Source organism: Myxine glutinosa, chromosome 9, assembly GCF_964187855.1.
Source record: "Myxine glutinosa chromosome 9, kmMyxGlut1.1, whole genome shotgun sequence".
Lineage (NCBI taxonomy): Eukaryota > Metazoa > Chordata > Myxini > Myxiniformes > Myxinidae > Myxine > Myxine glutinosa.
Genome location: NC_136269.1, coordinates 45,666,334 through 45,684,024, shown reverse-complemented (window position 1 = coordinate 45,684,024; position 17,691 = coordinate 45,666,334). Strand labels below are relative to the sequence as shown.

At 44.4% G+C, this 17,691-nt stretch overlaps 1 protein-coding gene across 2 annotated transcripts in view; it reads left to right on the top strand.

Moving 5' to 3' along the window:
* ATP6V0D1 (ATPase H+ transporting V0 subunit d1) overlaps positions 1–17,691 on the top strand; it is a 71,705-nt gene that overhangs the window by 12,623 nt on the left and 41,391 nt on the right. For both annotated transcript variants that reach the window (XM_068129197.2, XM_068129198.2), the window contains exons 4-5: positions 11,428–11,507; positions 11,628–11,705. In XM_068129197.2, the coding sequence (XP_067985298.1) occupies positions 11,428–11,507; positions 11,628–11,705 (158 nt within the window). The remainder of the gene's footprint in view (positions 1–11,427; positions 11,508–11,627; positions 11,706–17,691) is intronic.

Below are 17,691 nucleotides of genomic sequence, written 5' to 3'. Positions count from 1 at the left end.
CATTGAACATGTCATGTTTTAGTCAAATAACACCGGTATGATCTTCCAAATTATACATTTTGCTAAACCGTTAATCTGTCTATAAAGATTTTCAGGCAATTTGGCCTGCATTATAATAGAGAACAACATATGCTATACAATATACAGTGCACACAAAGTTAATCATCAGTCATTGGCATCCTGAGCCACGATAGCATCATCCTGCACCATGTTGGAGCATCCCTGCAGCTTACACACAACAGTGCACTTCAACCCATTCAGTATGCAGGAGCAATCTGACGGTCGACACGTCCTTCTGCATGTGCATGAGATGAGATTCAAGACGACATCTGGAGCTGGTAGACCCGCCATCCATCGGATTGTGAGCGAACCGCCATCATCGAGTTCCCAACCATGTCCTGCTGATGGTGTTGGGACGTCTGGTAGGTTTTCAAGGCTGCGTCGCCAGATAGCCGCCTGATAGTTGGCCCTAAGCGTATGCTGCATCAAGGAGTCTTCACAAGGCGGCAATTGTCCAGATTCGATCTGGCCCTTCTTTGCACAGAACATGTGATAACGGAGCGAATTAACACCGACGATCTTCGTGTTCTTGGCGTACAGCTGACACGTGAAGGCCTGAATGCTATTGAAGACGTCTGTTGGTACATTCCACGAAGATCCCAGATCTGTGAATGCTTGAAGATACAGCTCATTCGCTTGCACAAGCTTCAAAGCCTTTATCTTTCCTTGGCTAGCCAGAGCACTCACAGTGTCACACCCGCTCCATGCATGAAGCCCTGGCAATGCACTGCAAACTCCAGACCCCAATACCGCAGCCAACTTTCCAACGTCGATCATTCTGACTCGAACCTTTGTTCCTCGTCTGATGAAGAGCTGACTATCGATGGTTCTGCTGAGATGAAGACTGATGATCAGAACGTCGGTGTCATCTGCCACTAAGATGATCGTCTTGTAGTGGGTAGTGGCGTGCTTTGCGTGGAGAAACATACGCGTGTCTGCTTCCTCGTGGCTACATTCGAGTGCTTGCACCAACTTCCACCTATCGCGGGTCAGTACCAGACATTTTTCACCACAGGTGACATACAGTGTTCTGTTGCCTAGCTTTTCGCGATTTGTTTCATGTTTCCACGACTCCGCCAGAAACACAACCAGTTTCTCCTTTGTCTGGCTGCAAGCAAGGAGACGCCGCCAGTTCATGATTTTGTGTGCGGGTCTGATCTCGCTGAAACTGATGCCTTCATTTGAACCGCGGTTCACACGCTCAGCTGCTTTGATGGATTCTTCTGTGTATGTGTCAAAGACAACATCGATGCGCTCACTGCCTTGACCAGCGTGAAGCGCTGCAGCAAGGATGCGGTCAGATAGTTCTTCCAACGTGTCGTTCTCGCCATGCATCTTTTGTATGAGAGCCATCGCATCAATTATTGTTGCACTTCGCTTGTCAACGTTCTCGGCTGGTTCCACAAGACCTTCCATGTGTTTCGCAAGTGCAGCTTTGTTCGTTTTTTTCATTGACCCATCAACGTTTGCCAAAGACCATGGTAACGGCCCTAGTGGGTGACAAAGGACAAGTTGCATGTCGAGGTTCCTTGTCTTGGCGATGAGTATCATGGTGGCAAACAGTTGTCTGTCAGCTCTCAGGACGATCTCCTTGTTTGTGCCCTTCACAACTTTCTGCTTGATCTTACCAAAGGTCTTCAAGTTTAGCTTGTTCAATGTGTCATGAAAGCCTGTTCCCTCTTCAAGACGTTTCTGGAAGCTTTGATACGCCGCTTCCCCCTTTTGCAGGGTGTTGAGTAGGTCATTAGAAACGTCCTCCCTCGCAGCCGCTCCGGTAGATATACTGAGAAGACATGACGGATCATCGGCGAATGGATTGGTCCAGTCATTTTCCAGTAGATCACAGATAGCTGTGACGCCAGACTCATCACGTTTGATGCGAGAAGTAGACAAGTCAGGGTGCTTGGCGTGAGATGTGTCGCTGCCATTCACAAGGATAGTTTCTCGTAGTTGCCTCAGTGCAGTAGCCCGATTTTCTGCAGTTAGATAGTATCGTGACACAGCCCCTTGTCGAAGACTAAAACCTCGTGTTCCTCCAGCTGTTTGCGTATCTTTGTTTACTGTTTCTTCTGTTGTCTGATCAACAGCGATTCTGGCAAATGGATTCCCTGGTCTAAGCTGTACGGAGAAGTAGCCTTGATTGAAATGCCTGTACAACTCGGGGCATGTTTCGTGGAGTTGCGTCATCTGTGCATAGTACACTGGTAGATATCTAGCATAGTTCACCTTGTTCATTGCGAAACACCAAGGGATCACTCTTCTGACACAAGCCAAGTGAAGCATCCAGTCGCCTTCTCTATCCGCACGAATCAACCCCAGCAGGGTCTCTACCATATCAATATACATCATCCAGAAGCGAGCCAGGTCTCCATGTTTGGTTCGCAGAAAATGTAGGTATTTCGCGAACATGTCAAAGCTCTGTACACATGAATCATCATCGAGAGCAGCAGCGAGAGTCTCGTGGCAAACATCCTCCTTGATGCTGCGAATTTTGAGGTCAGTGCTTCGAATCTGGGGTTCCTTGTCAGGATGATTGCTTTCTATCCACACCTGGAAGCCCTTCCAAATGATGCGCATTAGTGCCTCGTACATCAACTTGTGGAGTCGCACAGCACGGTTGTATTGCTTGCCTTCCAGAACCCTGTTGATGGAACCTTCAGCGATTACTCCTGACTCAACAGCTACATCCCGAAGGCCTGCATCTCCAAACATTTTCCCAATGCTCGACATGAAGTTACAGATGGTATGGAAGTTCCCCATCATGAGCACGATTCTTCCATATCGATCGACATCTTTCCATGCTATTTCGGTCACCTTAGCAAATAGTGCCTGGTCTAGCACCACCGGTATACGCTCAAGCTGAAGTGATGACATGATGTTCAGAGCTTCTCTGAGGATTTCTTGCACTGTTGCCATATCTGTGGCAGGCGCGTTTATAGTCGGCAGGTAGCCAACTACATCTTCCGTCACCTGAACACGATCTCTAGTCATGATGTTGAAACCAGTCCACGAACTGATTGTCTGGTCGCATGGTTCCAGCATGCGAGTCATAATCCATACGTGATTTCGGCGCTGCGCAAGGGATGTTGCGCCTGCAAGAGTGTCAGAAAGATCTGCAGGCTTGATTGCAGGTGGGCCCTCTCGTTTCCCACCGCTGTATATTGGAACTAAATCGCTGGATGACGGGATAGATCGCTTCTTATCTGCTTTGGATACTGCCGATGGAGGTTGGGGCGGCAAACACGACTGCGACTTCGGTTGGACGATGATACCGTTGACGCGATGCGATGTTCCGCCACCACTCGGCGATTCCTCTAGCCTGTCGATGTTATCGAATGCTAATACAGTCGGGACCGAAGGGTGCACATGTGACGGAAGTGGTACTGTATCTTTCTCCACACTTGCTAATTTGTCTATGCATAGCGCTGTCTCGATTTCTTCCAGAACTGTGTACGAACATCCGTGCCCGAGTCGATTCAATATTCTGATGACCTCTATATTACCGGTGAGCGTTTTCATGACCCACGGAAGTAGGACATGCTTCGATGTTCTGATGGTACCCCGGTGTACAGCATTGATGATATCTTGAGCCATCGACCATACCAGTGTGTCGGCACGCGCAGAGCTACCCCCACTCCCGCAAATCAAAGTATGCAGAAATACACGAAGAGAATCTGGTATCTTCACGTAATCTGAAGTGAGTTCTGCTGGCTGAGGCGGCCAACGTTCATTGTAATGAGCATCTTTGATCTGGTGTCGCAGTGAAGTAGCTGCACGCACAATGTTACTTTCACCGTCCGTTCGTTCAAATGCTTTCACTTCTGCTTTCAGGTTTACGCACTCTGCAGCAATCTCTCGCTTTGTCAGATTATCGGGCATCAAGTATACACGGTGTTTCACATTGAAGAAGATGAGCGATTCTCCAAACTCTCTTTGTAATGTGCGCTGCAGATTCTTCTTGATGGAGTCACGAACATCAACTGAAAATGTATCTGAAGACAGGATATCTGTTGCAACATCAACTATTGGAACAATCCTCGGGTTCAAGAACAAGTCAGTGCGAATGAAATTGAATATACATCGTATCATTTCTTTTTTCTCGATATTATCTTCAATGTCAGTTTCTACTTGAGGTTTTTGGGGCCGTGTGTAGTTTCTATAGCAGGAGAAGTGGTAGTGAGCCTCAGCTGCAACCATATCTTGTGTAGTCAATGCCAAAACTCTCTCATCATTGCGAGCTGTCGCAGCATCTCTTATTGTCTTATCTGCTCGAAGTTCAACAGCCAAGACAACTGTTTCACGGGTACGACTGCCTTTTATGAATTTTGAAGCACGCTGGCAAAAAATGCATTTATAATCGTAGACCGTTGAAGTTGATCCTGTCTCTTCCCGTGATGATCGCCGTCGCACCGCATCGCCAGTATCAACTGAAGAACTTCTAGCTGCATTGGTCAAAGTAGCTAGGTGGTTTTTGTGAGTGAAGTCTGATCTACAAGCCCTATGGTATAATATTGGAATATTAGGAAGTTCAACTGCGCCTTCTTGGACTAGCTTTAGAATTGGATAAAAGTTTCTAACTGTGGCTGCGTCACACAATGTCTTCCAAGAACTGTTGCCCGCTGCCTTGCTTAGTTCAGAGAGTGGCGACTTCTTGCTGCACAGGATGCACGTTCCGGACTCAGGTTCAATCTTCGCCCGTTTCGCCTCGACACCGGCCATCTCAGCTGAAAGAACAAAAAGACTGACGTTAGATTACTCCGATATCCGAAAAGCTCGCCAGCTTACATAGACATACTCATCCAAGTCAGTGAACATGTTAGATGGCGCCACAATACAACTCTATAATAGAGTTGTATGTGGCGCCATCTAACATGTTCACTTTTAGTTCTTAAGCCACCCACCCCCCCCCCCCCCCCCCCTCAGAAATTAATCAGGTCACCGCAACAAATCTCAGACTGAGATATAGAATATAGAATATAGATATAGAATAGACTGACGTCACTTTCGGCACTGGGTTCTGTGGGTTGATTATCGGCGGGAAATTCCAACTGACATAGTTTCGGTTTGTGGAAAGTGCATGCCTTTTCATATATTTTTTGTGTACACTCGTGGTGGATGATATGTTTTAGTTTTTGAGTTATTTTTATAGACAGATAAACGGTGTAGCACAATGCATAATTTGGAAAATCATACCAGTGTTGTTTCACTAAAAAAAGTACAAGTCTAATAATAAAATATTGAAAAATATATGATTTTTTTTCGATAATTGATTTTTATAATAATTAATCTAAAACAAAATGCTTCATATTATTTTTTATTTAGACGGTACACATCGGACGTATATTTAGTCGTCAACCGCACATCGATAGCTAGTATAGAAGTACAGATACACGTGCAACAATGTACCCCATCAAATGGGCATTTTCGAGCTGGGTGGTTTCAAAGATGGCGTCCATCCGGGCACTAAGCTACCGTTCTCAGATGTCCATCACACCTTTTCTGACACTTGAGACATTGGTCTAATGGAAAATCATAATGAGAATTACTCCCCCCCCCCCCCGGAGCATTCACTTCAAAAAATGGCCGGTTGGCTCAAGGACTATTATTAGCCCATCCGCCGCTGCGCAGCACGAGATGGCCAAGTTGTTTTTTAAATCGCTCCCGTGTTTATTTGTTTACCATTTAAGCTTCAGTGTGCCCAGGCCATAACTTTTTTTTACCATTTCACCTTTTATCATCAACATTTCAACAAACCTTTATTTTGAGAATATGAGGAACACCAATTATTAAATAATACTTTGTTTTTATGCCTCCACCCCCGAAGGTGGCCATAGGCATCATGTTTTTGGGTTGTTCGTCCGTCCGTACGGGCTAAACCTCGTTTTTCTCAGCCACCACGTGTTAGACGAAACTTTCAGGGTTGGAGTGACACCCATGCAGAATATTTTTATCATAATTGTGACGTCATAGGTCACGTGGTCTGGCAGCCATCTTGGAATAAACACTAATAATAATAAAAAAATTCTCGGAAACAGCTGAATGGAAAAATGTGAAAATTGCCACATGGTCAAGTACTCCCAATGGGGGAACAAAAGCATGATTTATAATGATACAGGTGAAGTGGTACCAGCCAAAAATGTTATAATTGAATTCCTTATCCTAAAAATCTGAAATTGCATGCACATGATCTATGACACATTTGTATTGAAATATTTAATTTATGACATAATAGGTCACATGGCATGGCAGCCATATTGGATTTAACCTAAAACCTCAAAAAAACATCTTCTCCCAAAGCACCAAATCAATTGGCTCAAAACTTTACGTGTGTCATTGAATAGGCATGGTGATTAAAAGTTGATCACAAAAACATCATTGGTCACATGGTGTGGCAGCCATATTGGATTGAAGGAAAATATTAAATGACTATCTCTGAAACCGCTTACCCTATTGATGCAAAATTTTACAAATGTCATCTAAAACCATTGTTGCATTTAGTTTGAAAATAATGACATCATAGGTCATGTAGTTTGGCAGCCATCTTAGATAGAAAAACGAACCTTATCTGATCAACACGAAACTTCACAAATGTGATCCTCTACCCATACATATGCACTGTGTACATTTTTCATGGCATGTGGTGTGGCCGCCATATTAGCTTGAAGCCGATATTTCAAAAAATCCCTTCTCTGAAAGCGCTTCACCAATCGATGTGAAACCTTTCATGGCTGGTGAAAATGTGATACTTCAAAACAGCTAAATGGACTTAAATCAAACTTGTTTATTTTTAGGACAGTGAAAGAGGGCATCTACCCGTTGTGGGACTATGCGGAGGCATATTGGCGACAAGTTTAGCTCATGTGCAAAGTGGATGTGGACGCTCTTTGCACTTTGGGATGCTTTCTAGTTATTTTTTCTTGTTGTTTAGGGTTTCTCGTTCATCCGGTTGTTCATGAACGCTACAGTTTTTGTTTTGTTTTTTCATTTAAACCACAACCTTTTCCATCTAACACCTTTCTTCTGTCACTGAGCACTCTTCTCCTAAAACTACTACATTGATCTCACTGATGTCTTTTTTAAATTTATTTAATCTATGTTCATAATTCATTGTGTTCATAATTTTGCATGAAGTCTCCTTATTGGCAAGTTCTGCATGCACCCTTTTCATTGTCATTTTAAAGTTTGTTTTCACCCAGGTCTGTCTGTCTGTGAGCAGGATATCTCTAAAGGTTATGGCCGGATTTGGACAAAACCTGGTGGATAGGTTGGGTGTTTGACAAGGACTAATGGATTTGATTTTTGTAAAGATCTGAATGCGGATCCAGATACTATGATTTTACGGCGTAGCCCAAAGGGCAATGCCGTCTGGGACAGCGTTTGTATGTATGTATGTATGTATGAATGATCGTTTTAAGGCCATTTTCCCCGCTAGAGCGGGGGTTGGCCTTGCGGGCCCCATGACAATCATGGTTCCCTGTTTGAGGCAATGGTTTTTATGGCCGGATGCCCTTCCTCACCTCCGGCCTCCATCCTTCCGGATGCCTCCGGACCAAATTCTCGCTCGTACCTAAGTACTCGCGCTGCCCTGGAAGCGAGGAAACAAGCCTCGCACGAACCACGTGAGGTTGGAATACGCCAAGCGGCTTGCGTACACGTGATGTATGTATTTATGTATGTACCATATATACTCGAGTATAAGTCGGTGTTGGCTTAGCGTTTAGGGTGCCGGCTTGGGATCCTAGGATCCTGGGTTCGAATCCCGGTCGATCGCTGAATTAACACCAGGGGGGTTGACTCAGCCTATCATCCTTCCGAGGTCGGCAAATTGAGTACCAGCTTGCTGGGATGAATGATCATGGTGTGTACCCCGATTTAGAATAGGTACACCGTATCCCTGCGCATCGTAAGAGCGTGACCAAGGGTTGGCGTCAGGAAGGGCATCCGGCCATAAAAACATTGCCTCAAACAGGGAATCATGATTGTCATGGGGCCCGCAAGGCTAACCCCCGCTCTAGCGGGGAAAATAGCCTTAAAACGATCATTCATTCATTCATAAGTCGAGTTTTTGAGATGATTTTCATGGCCTAAATTTCGGGGTCGTCTTGTGCACGAGTAATGTTTTGTCATAAATGATTTTGCAGGTCATAAACAAGGGAAAAAATCGTAGGAAACAGTCTGGATAGGTCAAAAACGACAAATGAGACAAGAAATTACCTAAATTGAATTTATAAAATTTATTTACAACTTAGTTTGGTTTCATTCTTCTTCCAATCTCGAACCATCTTTTCGGAGACCCCAAACTCGTACAGCAGCACAGTTATTTGTCTTTTTTCGCATATAGTCGAAGACTTTCAGCTTGAACTGAGCAGTGTATTTTGATCGCTTTGGCATCTTGATGGGTTATGCATGGACAACAGTATTAATTTATTATTAAAACTATTATAATTACTATTAGTAATAATAAATTAATACTGTTAAATACATTCGGATTCATTTTCAAAAAGGAAGTGAGTCTTGATCGGCGACAGAAACTAGTACCGGTAAAAATAACTCGGACACCACTTCCTGGTTTGTGATTTCTAGAAATGCCTAGTCCTGTGCACACTAGCGATGTTTCTAGTCTTGCTTGTTGGTTGGCTCGGGTGCAAAGCATGCACCTGATAAAATATGTTGGGGTAAAAAAACTGGGGACGTCTTATACACGGGATATATGAAAAACAGCTGACTTTTTCGGCAAAAAGTTGGGGTCGACTTATACACGGGATTGTCTTGTACTCGAGTATATACGATGTGTGTTTGTCCCTCACAAATGTCTTCCAATCAGAGCTGAGGATCTGGTCACATGACAGGGAGATAGCATTTAATAACCACTACAGTTGCATATTTTACTAAAAGGAAATATAATAACCTTGTGTGGAGCGTCTTGGGGTCCCAACAGGTGTCGTAAGGTAGGTAGGAGGTTTCAGAAATTCCTCAATACATTTACGATTTTAAAATGCGATCGACACGGATATTGCTCCCGAATCCGGAAGTGAACTGATGATGACGATTCGCTGGTTTGATGATATCTCAATACAATCATGATTTCACATTATATTTTGATATATTAATACTATAGCATTAATTTATGATTGGAATGATGAATGATGCTGTTTGGCATTAAAATATAGATATATAGAGTTTAAAGCAGAATGAGGAAATGATGCAAGAGTATCCATCTGTGGCATTCGCAGATTTCCCATTTGCAGTTTCGCCATTTGCAGTTTTGCCATTTGCAGTTTTGCCTTTTGCAGTTTCGCTATTGACTGGATATAGCAACTGTCAGACTGGGTACGTTTTTTTTGGCGTTAAATGCCTGACATTCGACTGGAGGTGGCATCAAAATCTGGAACTTATTGAAATTTAAAAAAATACTTTTTGTATTTTAATTTTAATTTTTTAATTCAATACATTATTTCCCAACTGCTAACTGGTATCCCCACCAAGGTCATTCTATCCTCTACAACTAAAGTATCAAACAAGCCCGGGTATGCCTTTGTTAGACTATTGGTCTTGTTTTTAATGTGTAAAGCGATTCTTCATAATTGAGAGATGGGGCTAAAACGATATATATTGTTACGGTTTTGCACGACCCCGTTCCCTTACCAAGGGGAGATTAAGCCCCTTGTTCTCCTTGGGTCTTCGCAACCGCGAGACTGAGTCGCCACTTCCGGTCAGACGTGGAACAGGGTTTCGGGACAATTTTCGCACGTACCTAAGTACCCATGCCGCCGTGGAAGCGGGGGTCAAATCTCGCACGAACCACGTGTAATTTGAGTACACCTAAGCGGATTGCGTACCATGTGGTCCGTGCAGTTACCTTGGTATTGGAACCCGATTAGAGCGATATAATTCGTACCATGCTTAGTCAATGATGGAAAACACGAGAAGGTCGAATCAAAGAAATAACAGGTTTAATTATTATTTACAATGAATGGTAGAAGAGCAGAGACACAGGGCAGTCTTAAACAGTCTTACTTATATACCCCAGACAATGGGCCCATTCACACTCACAGGGGGATGAAGGAAGAAAATGTTCATGCGCTGAACGCGCTGGCTTTGGTTGTCCAGGAACAGCTCACCCGGCGTGGCCCTCTGGCGGTTACCGCACGTCCCCTGACGAAGACAGGCAGGTAGGCGGGAGGAATCCTCGCAGCGCGTGTATTGGCAATGCAGGCAGGCGGAAGGACATATTCGCGTTTCTCTGGCCCAGCTCGACACTGTCTTTCACAGCGCGATTAATACAACTGCGCGCTTTCACTCTCGTAACTCAACGGAGGATCTGACTCAAGCTCAACCGAGAACTCAACTTGTAACTCATGCGCGTTTCACCCAAGCTCATAACTTGACGCTCCGAACCGACTCTCTTAACTTGTCACAGCGTGTCTCTCCTCACCTCATAACTCAACGAGCGCCTCTCCCCTCATAACTTGTTCAACACCGCGCACTCTCAGAACTCTTAACTCGTCTCAGCGCACCTCTCCTCATAACTGAGGTGGGGGCTTCGGGCACAGGGTTATATAGTTCCGCCCTGGCCTGCATCTAATGTTCCAAACCACGCCTTTTCCGCAATGCCAAGCCACTCCACTCAAGCCCTGATTGGCGGCTCGTGCTTACCGTCACTCCTTCCCCGCCTTCCTTCGCCCTTGATCGACGTGTTCCAAACCACGCCTTTTGCCGCAGTGCCAAGCCACTCCACTCAAGCCCTGATTGGCGGCTCGTGCTTACCGTCACTCCTTCCCCGCCTTCCTTCGCCCTTGATCGACATGTCCAGGCCTGCCTCGTGGCATTTCGCGCCAAAGCCAAAGCATCGAGGCAGCATAAGCATTGGAAGGAGACCTAACTCTCATTATTCTACTCAACGCAAAACTAACACAGGAAAAGGACTACGCTTACATTTACTATGAAATAACTGAACTATCGCGAGGCTACGTGTTGTAGTGTGACTAAACTATGAGGGGAAATTAACCTTTATTGGTAAAAACACAAAACTGCAACTATATATATATATATATATCGCATGATAATTCAAACTGTTGTAGATGGGTTATGCCAAAACCTGGTGGATATGTTGGGTAGGTGACAAGAACAAGCTGATTATATTTTAGTTCAGGACCAGATCCAGCCTATCATTGGTTTACAAAACTTAAACATTCAGCCTGGCAGGGGCATGCGCTTACCGAGTGTTATTCTAGTTTTCGCTGTGATGCAGTGGGGTGCTCCTGATTTCAGTTGTGCTGGTGTTTAAAGGAAAATTGTGTTTGATGTTTGTTACTGCATTATATTTTTTAACATTGTTAATTTAAAAGATGTCTTGCATTTTAACAGCTCCATTCTTCCAGGACTGCATCTCTGAGCAGGACTTGGATGAGATGAACATCGAGATAATCCGAAATACTCTTTACAAGGTAATGCACTTGAAGAGGTTCTGGAATGTTTAGGTTTTACTCTCAGTTTATAACTACAACCTAAGTTCAACAATACCCTTTTTGATGCAGAAATCCTGTTGTTATATTGCTGTTGTACAGGCATACTTGGAGAGCTTTTTCAACATCTGTAATCAGCTTGGAGGTACAACTGCCGAGATGATGTGCCCCATTTTGGAGGTGAGGATTTTGAATGCTCCCACTATACAGGTTCTTCAATCGATTGTGTAATGGATACGATTTATTCATTCATACGAAGAGTAAAATCATGTAAAATTATGTAAAATATTTATGTCCGGATGAATTATGCCATCATGAAGAGTGATAAGGATCCTTGGTCAGTATGGCAACTTTGGAATTTGGCTTTATTGCAAAAAATATGTAGGTGGATCTTGTGCCCACAAGCATTAAAGACGTTTTTACAAGCCATGGCATTTGTGTATTAAATAACTGTGAATGAGCAAAACACTGATTGTAAAATGTCATTGTGGGGACAGATCGATAAGTGACGTCAGATTAAATATAGTCGTCTTAAGAGAATGCTCACTGAGATTAATCTTGTTCAAATAAATAGCAAATCAAAATGAATATGTTAATTTAACAAGAGCAAATGAATGAATTAGGCTATATATATATATAATTTTATAATACATAGATATAAGTGCTGGGCGATAATCGTGCTTTACATTTATTATCATGATAACGATAATGCATATTTATTATCACGATAGGTGCTGCGCATGCGCAGTCAGTACAACGCTCCTGGAACCCGCATATTGACGGTGTATTGACTGCTTTGAGCGGTTGGTGTGTTTCGTTTCTCTCTCTAAAGATATTCCCGTATTAAATGCAGCTCTATAAAATAAAGCAGATGATATCATATGGAATGTATATTCTCCAAGATGTAATTTAAATGGTATATCGTTAAACAATAAACATTAACTAACAAACAACTAATTAATGAACGTGCGTGAAAGCGCTGCCGGTGTCAATCGCCGATCCGTTTGAGTTTGCTTTGTCTGTGCACAAAGTTGAGCACTAAAGGTGACATCTTGTTGATGATCGACAAGGTAAGCGTACTCGGTGTGTGGAGTTTTGGCTTTGAGGACAAGGGTAAGCAGGTAATCTCGTTCTTCTCCTCTCAGTCCTCACCATTCACGAGGGACCGAAAGAGTGGCAAACATGGCGACGTTGTTTCATTTTGCATATCGCGAAGTTCAGTTCAACATCAAAGTTGTTGCTCTTTAACTGCCACTATTATCCTACCTTGTGGGGACGGCAGGGAGAAGCTTGGCCCAAGTCATTCACGAACCGGCTGGCCAGGCCTGACATTCACCTAGTTAGGGCAGGAATATGGAATTTGGCCATGGTGCCGGCGATACTCGCTTCCTCTTTGCGAAGGGCACCACGGGATCTTTAACGTCCACCAGCCCATGCTGGCAAACGGGACCCCTGGTGTAACGTCCATCCGAGGGATGGCACACATTGATGAATTACCCTGCCTGTGAAACACCAGGATGACAGTTTATAGCTGGGTCGTGATTCAAACCCAGGCGAGACAGCTTAGAGGTGAGTGCACGTACCTCTAGGGCCTAGGTCATCCCGTCAGCCCGCGAAGTTCAACAACAAAGGCGTAATTTTAAATGCCTGAAGAGTGAAGGTAGTTATATATATGACTTTCTTCACAAATGGTGTGTTCTGTTGGCGAGCTGCTTGCTCTGTGTGTTCCGTTAGCAAGCAGCTTGCTTGGTGTGTTCCGTTAGCAAGCAGCTTGCTTGGTGTGTTCCGTTAGCAAGCAGCTTGCTTGGTGTGTTCCGTTAGCAAGCAGCTTGCTATGGCTTGTTAAGCCAGACGTTCCGTATCAACCGTTTTGCAAACAGTTCTTCCAGTCACTCGGCAAAGGAACAAAGCGATTTCGTCCAGGTAAAATAAGATTTGACTTTAAACAAATTGCAACAGAATTATGAAATAGAGTACGTACACAGGTAACTCTATGGCTATTCAGTTTGTTTTTATGTGGATTGTTACCCTCGCCAGAGGAGAGGGTATTGCATTTGAGTCCGTCTTGTTTGTTTGTTTGTCTGTCTGTCTGTCTCTGTCTGTTTGTCCTCTATAAAAACTTTGCACCTCTAAATCTCCGAAAGTGCTGAATAGAAAAAATTGAGAGATGGCTCATTGTAAAGAACTCTCCATGGGGAATAAAATATGGTAATGATGTCATAGGTGCTTCCATTATGGCTTTATAATTCGACAAGTACAAAACTTCATCCAATCAAGATGAAATTTCTTGAGCATAATCTAGGAATAAATTAGTTTAGGAAAAAAATAATGATGACGTCATCGGTCATGTGGTTCGGCCGCCATATTTTTTTTAACACTAAAGCCATACATCCTGGCGAGGGTTTGCAATCTCTGATTGCTCTTCTTGTTATTGTATGCTACATGGTTCTCAAGGCACGAATTACATTATTAGCCCCCATTGGGCTTGGTCTGAAACGGTGCTTATGGATTTGGTCTCGTGCATCCGTGTGTCTGCAGCCAGATCTCGGAGATCGTGTGTGGACCGATTTTGTTGATACTTTGCGCACAGACAATACATGATATACATATGCACATCATTTCGTTTCACAATGCAATCCAAGTTGGCCGACTAGCGGCCATTTAGTTGTAAAAAAAAAAAACCCCCCCGATGTTGAACATGTCCTCAACCATTTCTCGGACATGCATTCACCGATCTTGTTCAAACTTGGCACACAGATTATGAATGATGGCTTACATATGCTGTATGTAAAATGGTCTTTTTTTTATTTTTTAGATCAGAACCAAGATGGCCGACTGGCAGCCATTTTGTTACTTATACGTGTCTCCAACAATTTCTTGGACATGCATGGTCCAATTTTCTTCAATCTTGGCACAAAGACAATACATGAGTATGCATATGCAGAAGATTTTGTTTTGTAATTCGACCAAATATGGCTGAATGATGGTCTTTAACTCTGTACAGCAAAATTCCTAAAACCACGGCAGGGGCTATGACATTTTGTCTTTTTCTTGTTGTTTTTATTATCACGATATTATCGGGATAATGAGGTCCATTATCATGATTTAGGTTTTTCTATTATCGCCCAGTCCTAATGTATATAATGTATATATATATATATATATATATATATATATATATATATATATATATATATATATATTGTTGCAGATATGAGGACTGTATTTTTTTGATTGTGTGTATTATTATTATTGTTATTGGTTATTCTGCGCCTCCTGCCTCCGGAGCTGTGTAAAGGTCAAAGGGCGTCCCATAATTAGTCCATAGAGCACCCACACCACAGCTAATCATAGAATACCCCTGTTCAACAGTTATATCTTATTATGTGTTTTAGAGTAAGGCTGTGTCTCCCATTAATTGAAATACTCCATTGCACCAGTGAAAGAGATAGATTCCCTTCATTCCCATTCCCAAAACCTCCATTCCCCCTTTCATCGATTGGAAACTACCTCCGCTCCAACAATTGCCACCATTGGCCACGAGGCAGGGTTGGGGAAGAAAGGCGGGTCCCCACCTCGTCATAGAGGGGAGGAGTGAGTCAGCCCCACTCAACCAACCACGAACAAGGGGTTGGACTTGGAAAGGGTGTGGAAAGAAGCATCGAGGAGGTTCGCGAAGGTTGAGGGGTGGGGCCTATATAACCCACAGCAGGGCGTTCCCAAAGCAGACAAGGGAGATGAGCTTTGACGACAGAGAGACGAGAAGAAGTCCAGGGTTGAACTGCAGCTCGAGCCACCGAAACTGCACTCACTGCAGCTCGAGCCACCGAAACGGCACTTGCTGCAGCTCGAGCCACTGAAACTGCATTTGCTGCAGCTGGAGCCACCGAAACTGCAGCCACAGCAGTGTGAGGCCTGGACGGCAGTTTGGAGCAGGGCCGCGAAGGAGCGGCGGCTGCCCACGAGTCGATCAGCTGCAGAACTAGTTGGACCTCCCTATCCCGCCAGCCATCCACCAGCCACCCACCTGCCATCCCTATCATCATTCCCCGTGTAAGTGTGCTCGTAGTCTGTCTTTTGTCTTGTCCCTGGGTAGTAACAATAAGTCTGTATAAGCTAGTATTTTCACTGTGTCACCTGCGTCTCATGTGCTTGTAAATAAACGTGACTGCTGTCTTTTTGCTTATGTGTGTGAATAGTAAATAAATTTAGTAGTATTTCCAAACCTTTCTTTGCCTTCGTTTTCCTCTTTGCATTCGGTCGCTTTAGAGTTTTCCCGATTGAATAGCGGTGGCGCGATCCAGCCAAAGTTTGGGGCAAATCGGGTATTAGTCGGGGAATAACTGTTCGGTCGCGGTAATACCAACCGCTCGGTAAATAACATCTTTAACCGCGTCCGTAACAATATATATATATATATATATATATATATATATATATATATATATATATATATATATATATATATTGTTACAGACACGACTTTGATGTTAAAGTGGGCCGAGCGGAATGGCCGTCGTGTCCGCACAAATTACCCGACTATACTCGACGTTGACGAAGTCGCGCGATGCTGGCTCAATAAGAAAAAGAAGACACCCGGCTGGATTACAATAACACAATACGACACCAGGGGTTCAGTTCTCAAGACCTCCGGAGGAGGTTATATTAAGGCGGAAGGTTAGATTACAACTACAAGAGGGACAGCATAGAAAGACAAGCACTTAGACACAATCTTATATTATTCCCAACAGACGACAGATAAACGGGACAAAGCTGACTCACACGGGGATTGATGGAAAGGACAGGCGGGTAGTGATGGCTCCAGGTGCACCTGGGCTCAAAGGTCAGAATCGACTCGGTCCGGTCCAGAGATGCGGGGAGGTCGCAGCGCTCGGATGGCGTCTTGTCTGCTCAAGCTGGGGGCGCATCTCTCTCAGCGCTCGCAGGTGGCTTTCCTTCTCCAAGCTGGGTGCGCATCTCTTCTCAGCCTCAAAGGTTACTCGTGACTCCAAGCTGGGGGCGCATCTGACGTCACATCCGGCGCGGGGCCGCGTATATCCGGCGGGGAGTCACACGCCCTCGGCTCGTTAGCTCCGCCTCGTGGAATCGGCACGTTGCTTCTCATTGGGTGCGTGCGGGGGGTTTACCAGGCTCCGCCCTTGACGAGGAGCTGACAAGGAGCCCCTTCGTGGTAACCCCGTGGAGCGCATGGTCTATGGCGCTAATCGAGCCGGTGTGAGGACGCATCCTCCCCCGCTCCGCCGCCATCTCCTCTGTTGTTGTTGTAATTGTTGGGGAAGAAGATGGAAGGAGGTATGGGAAAGGTCCTAAACTCACTACTGATGCCATATAATCACATTCTGGTGCAACGAAGAGTCATAATTAATGGAGACGAGGCCTTAACTGACATAGAATAAGAATAACTAGGAAGATGTCCGAAAGTTGTCTACGTGTGGTGCGGTGGACCTGGGCACGACATTTAATGGGGGAATAAGGGGAAGGTCGGCTCTACTGATTGTTATTTACATGCAATGGGACTAGGGAATGGGGGATTGGGGAAAGTTGGGGAGTATTGGAGAAAATAGGGGAATATTTACAAGCGGATATGGAGGCCAAATTCCATATTCGCAACATTGCACCCTTCTCTACCCTCGGGGCGTCCCGACCCGATAAATTTTTACCTACTTTAGTGTGGCACGCAATGTAGTTCCCTCTACTATTAACTCTACCCTGAGTGCGACAGTTTTACAGATATTCACAAATGAGTAAATATGTCCCCCTGCGACGTTGCACCCTTCTCCTCACAGAAACACACCCACAGGATAACCGAATCCGGAAAGAATTCTCAAACTAAACATACAGCCGGTAGGGAGCATTATTTACAAGACTACGCTGCTATTTACACTACGATCCAGGACCTGTCTTTGGAGGAACACATGCAGATGTTATGCATAGAGAGAGCGCGCTTGCCAGCATCGATACACCAACCCACGAGTGCTCTGTGGCCGACGGCCTTTAATAACGTGCAGAGCACCCTTTCCCAGCATCAAAAGCACCACCCCACCACCAATCGGTGCAGTCACCATTGTTCATTGGAATAAAAATAAATTCGACAACCCCTAACCCTGCAGGTGTCTCTTGCTCTTCTTGTGGTGCACTTGGTGTT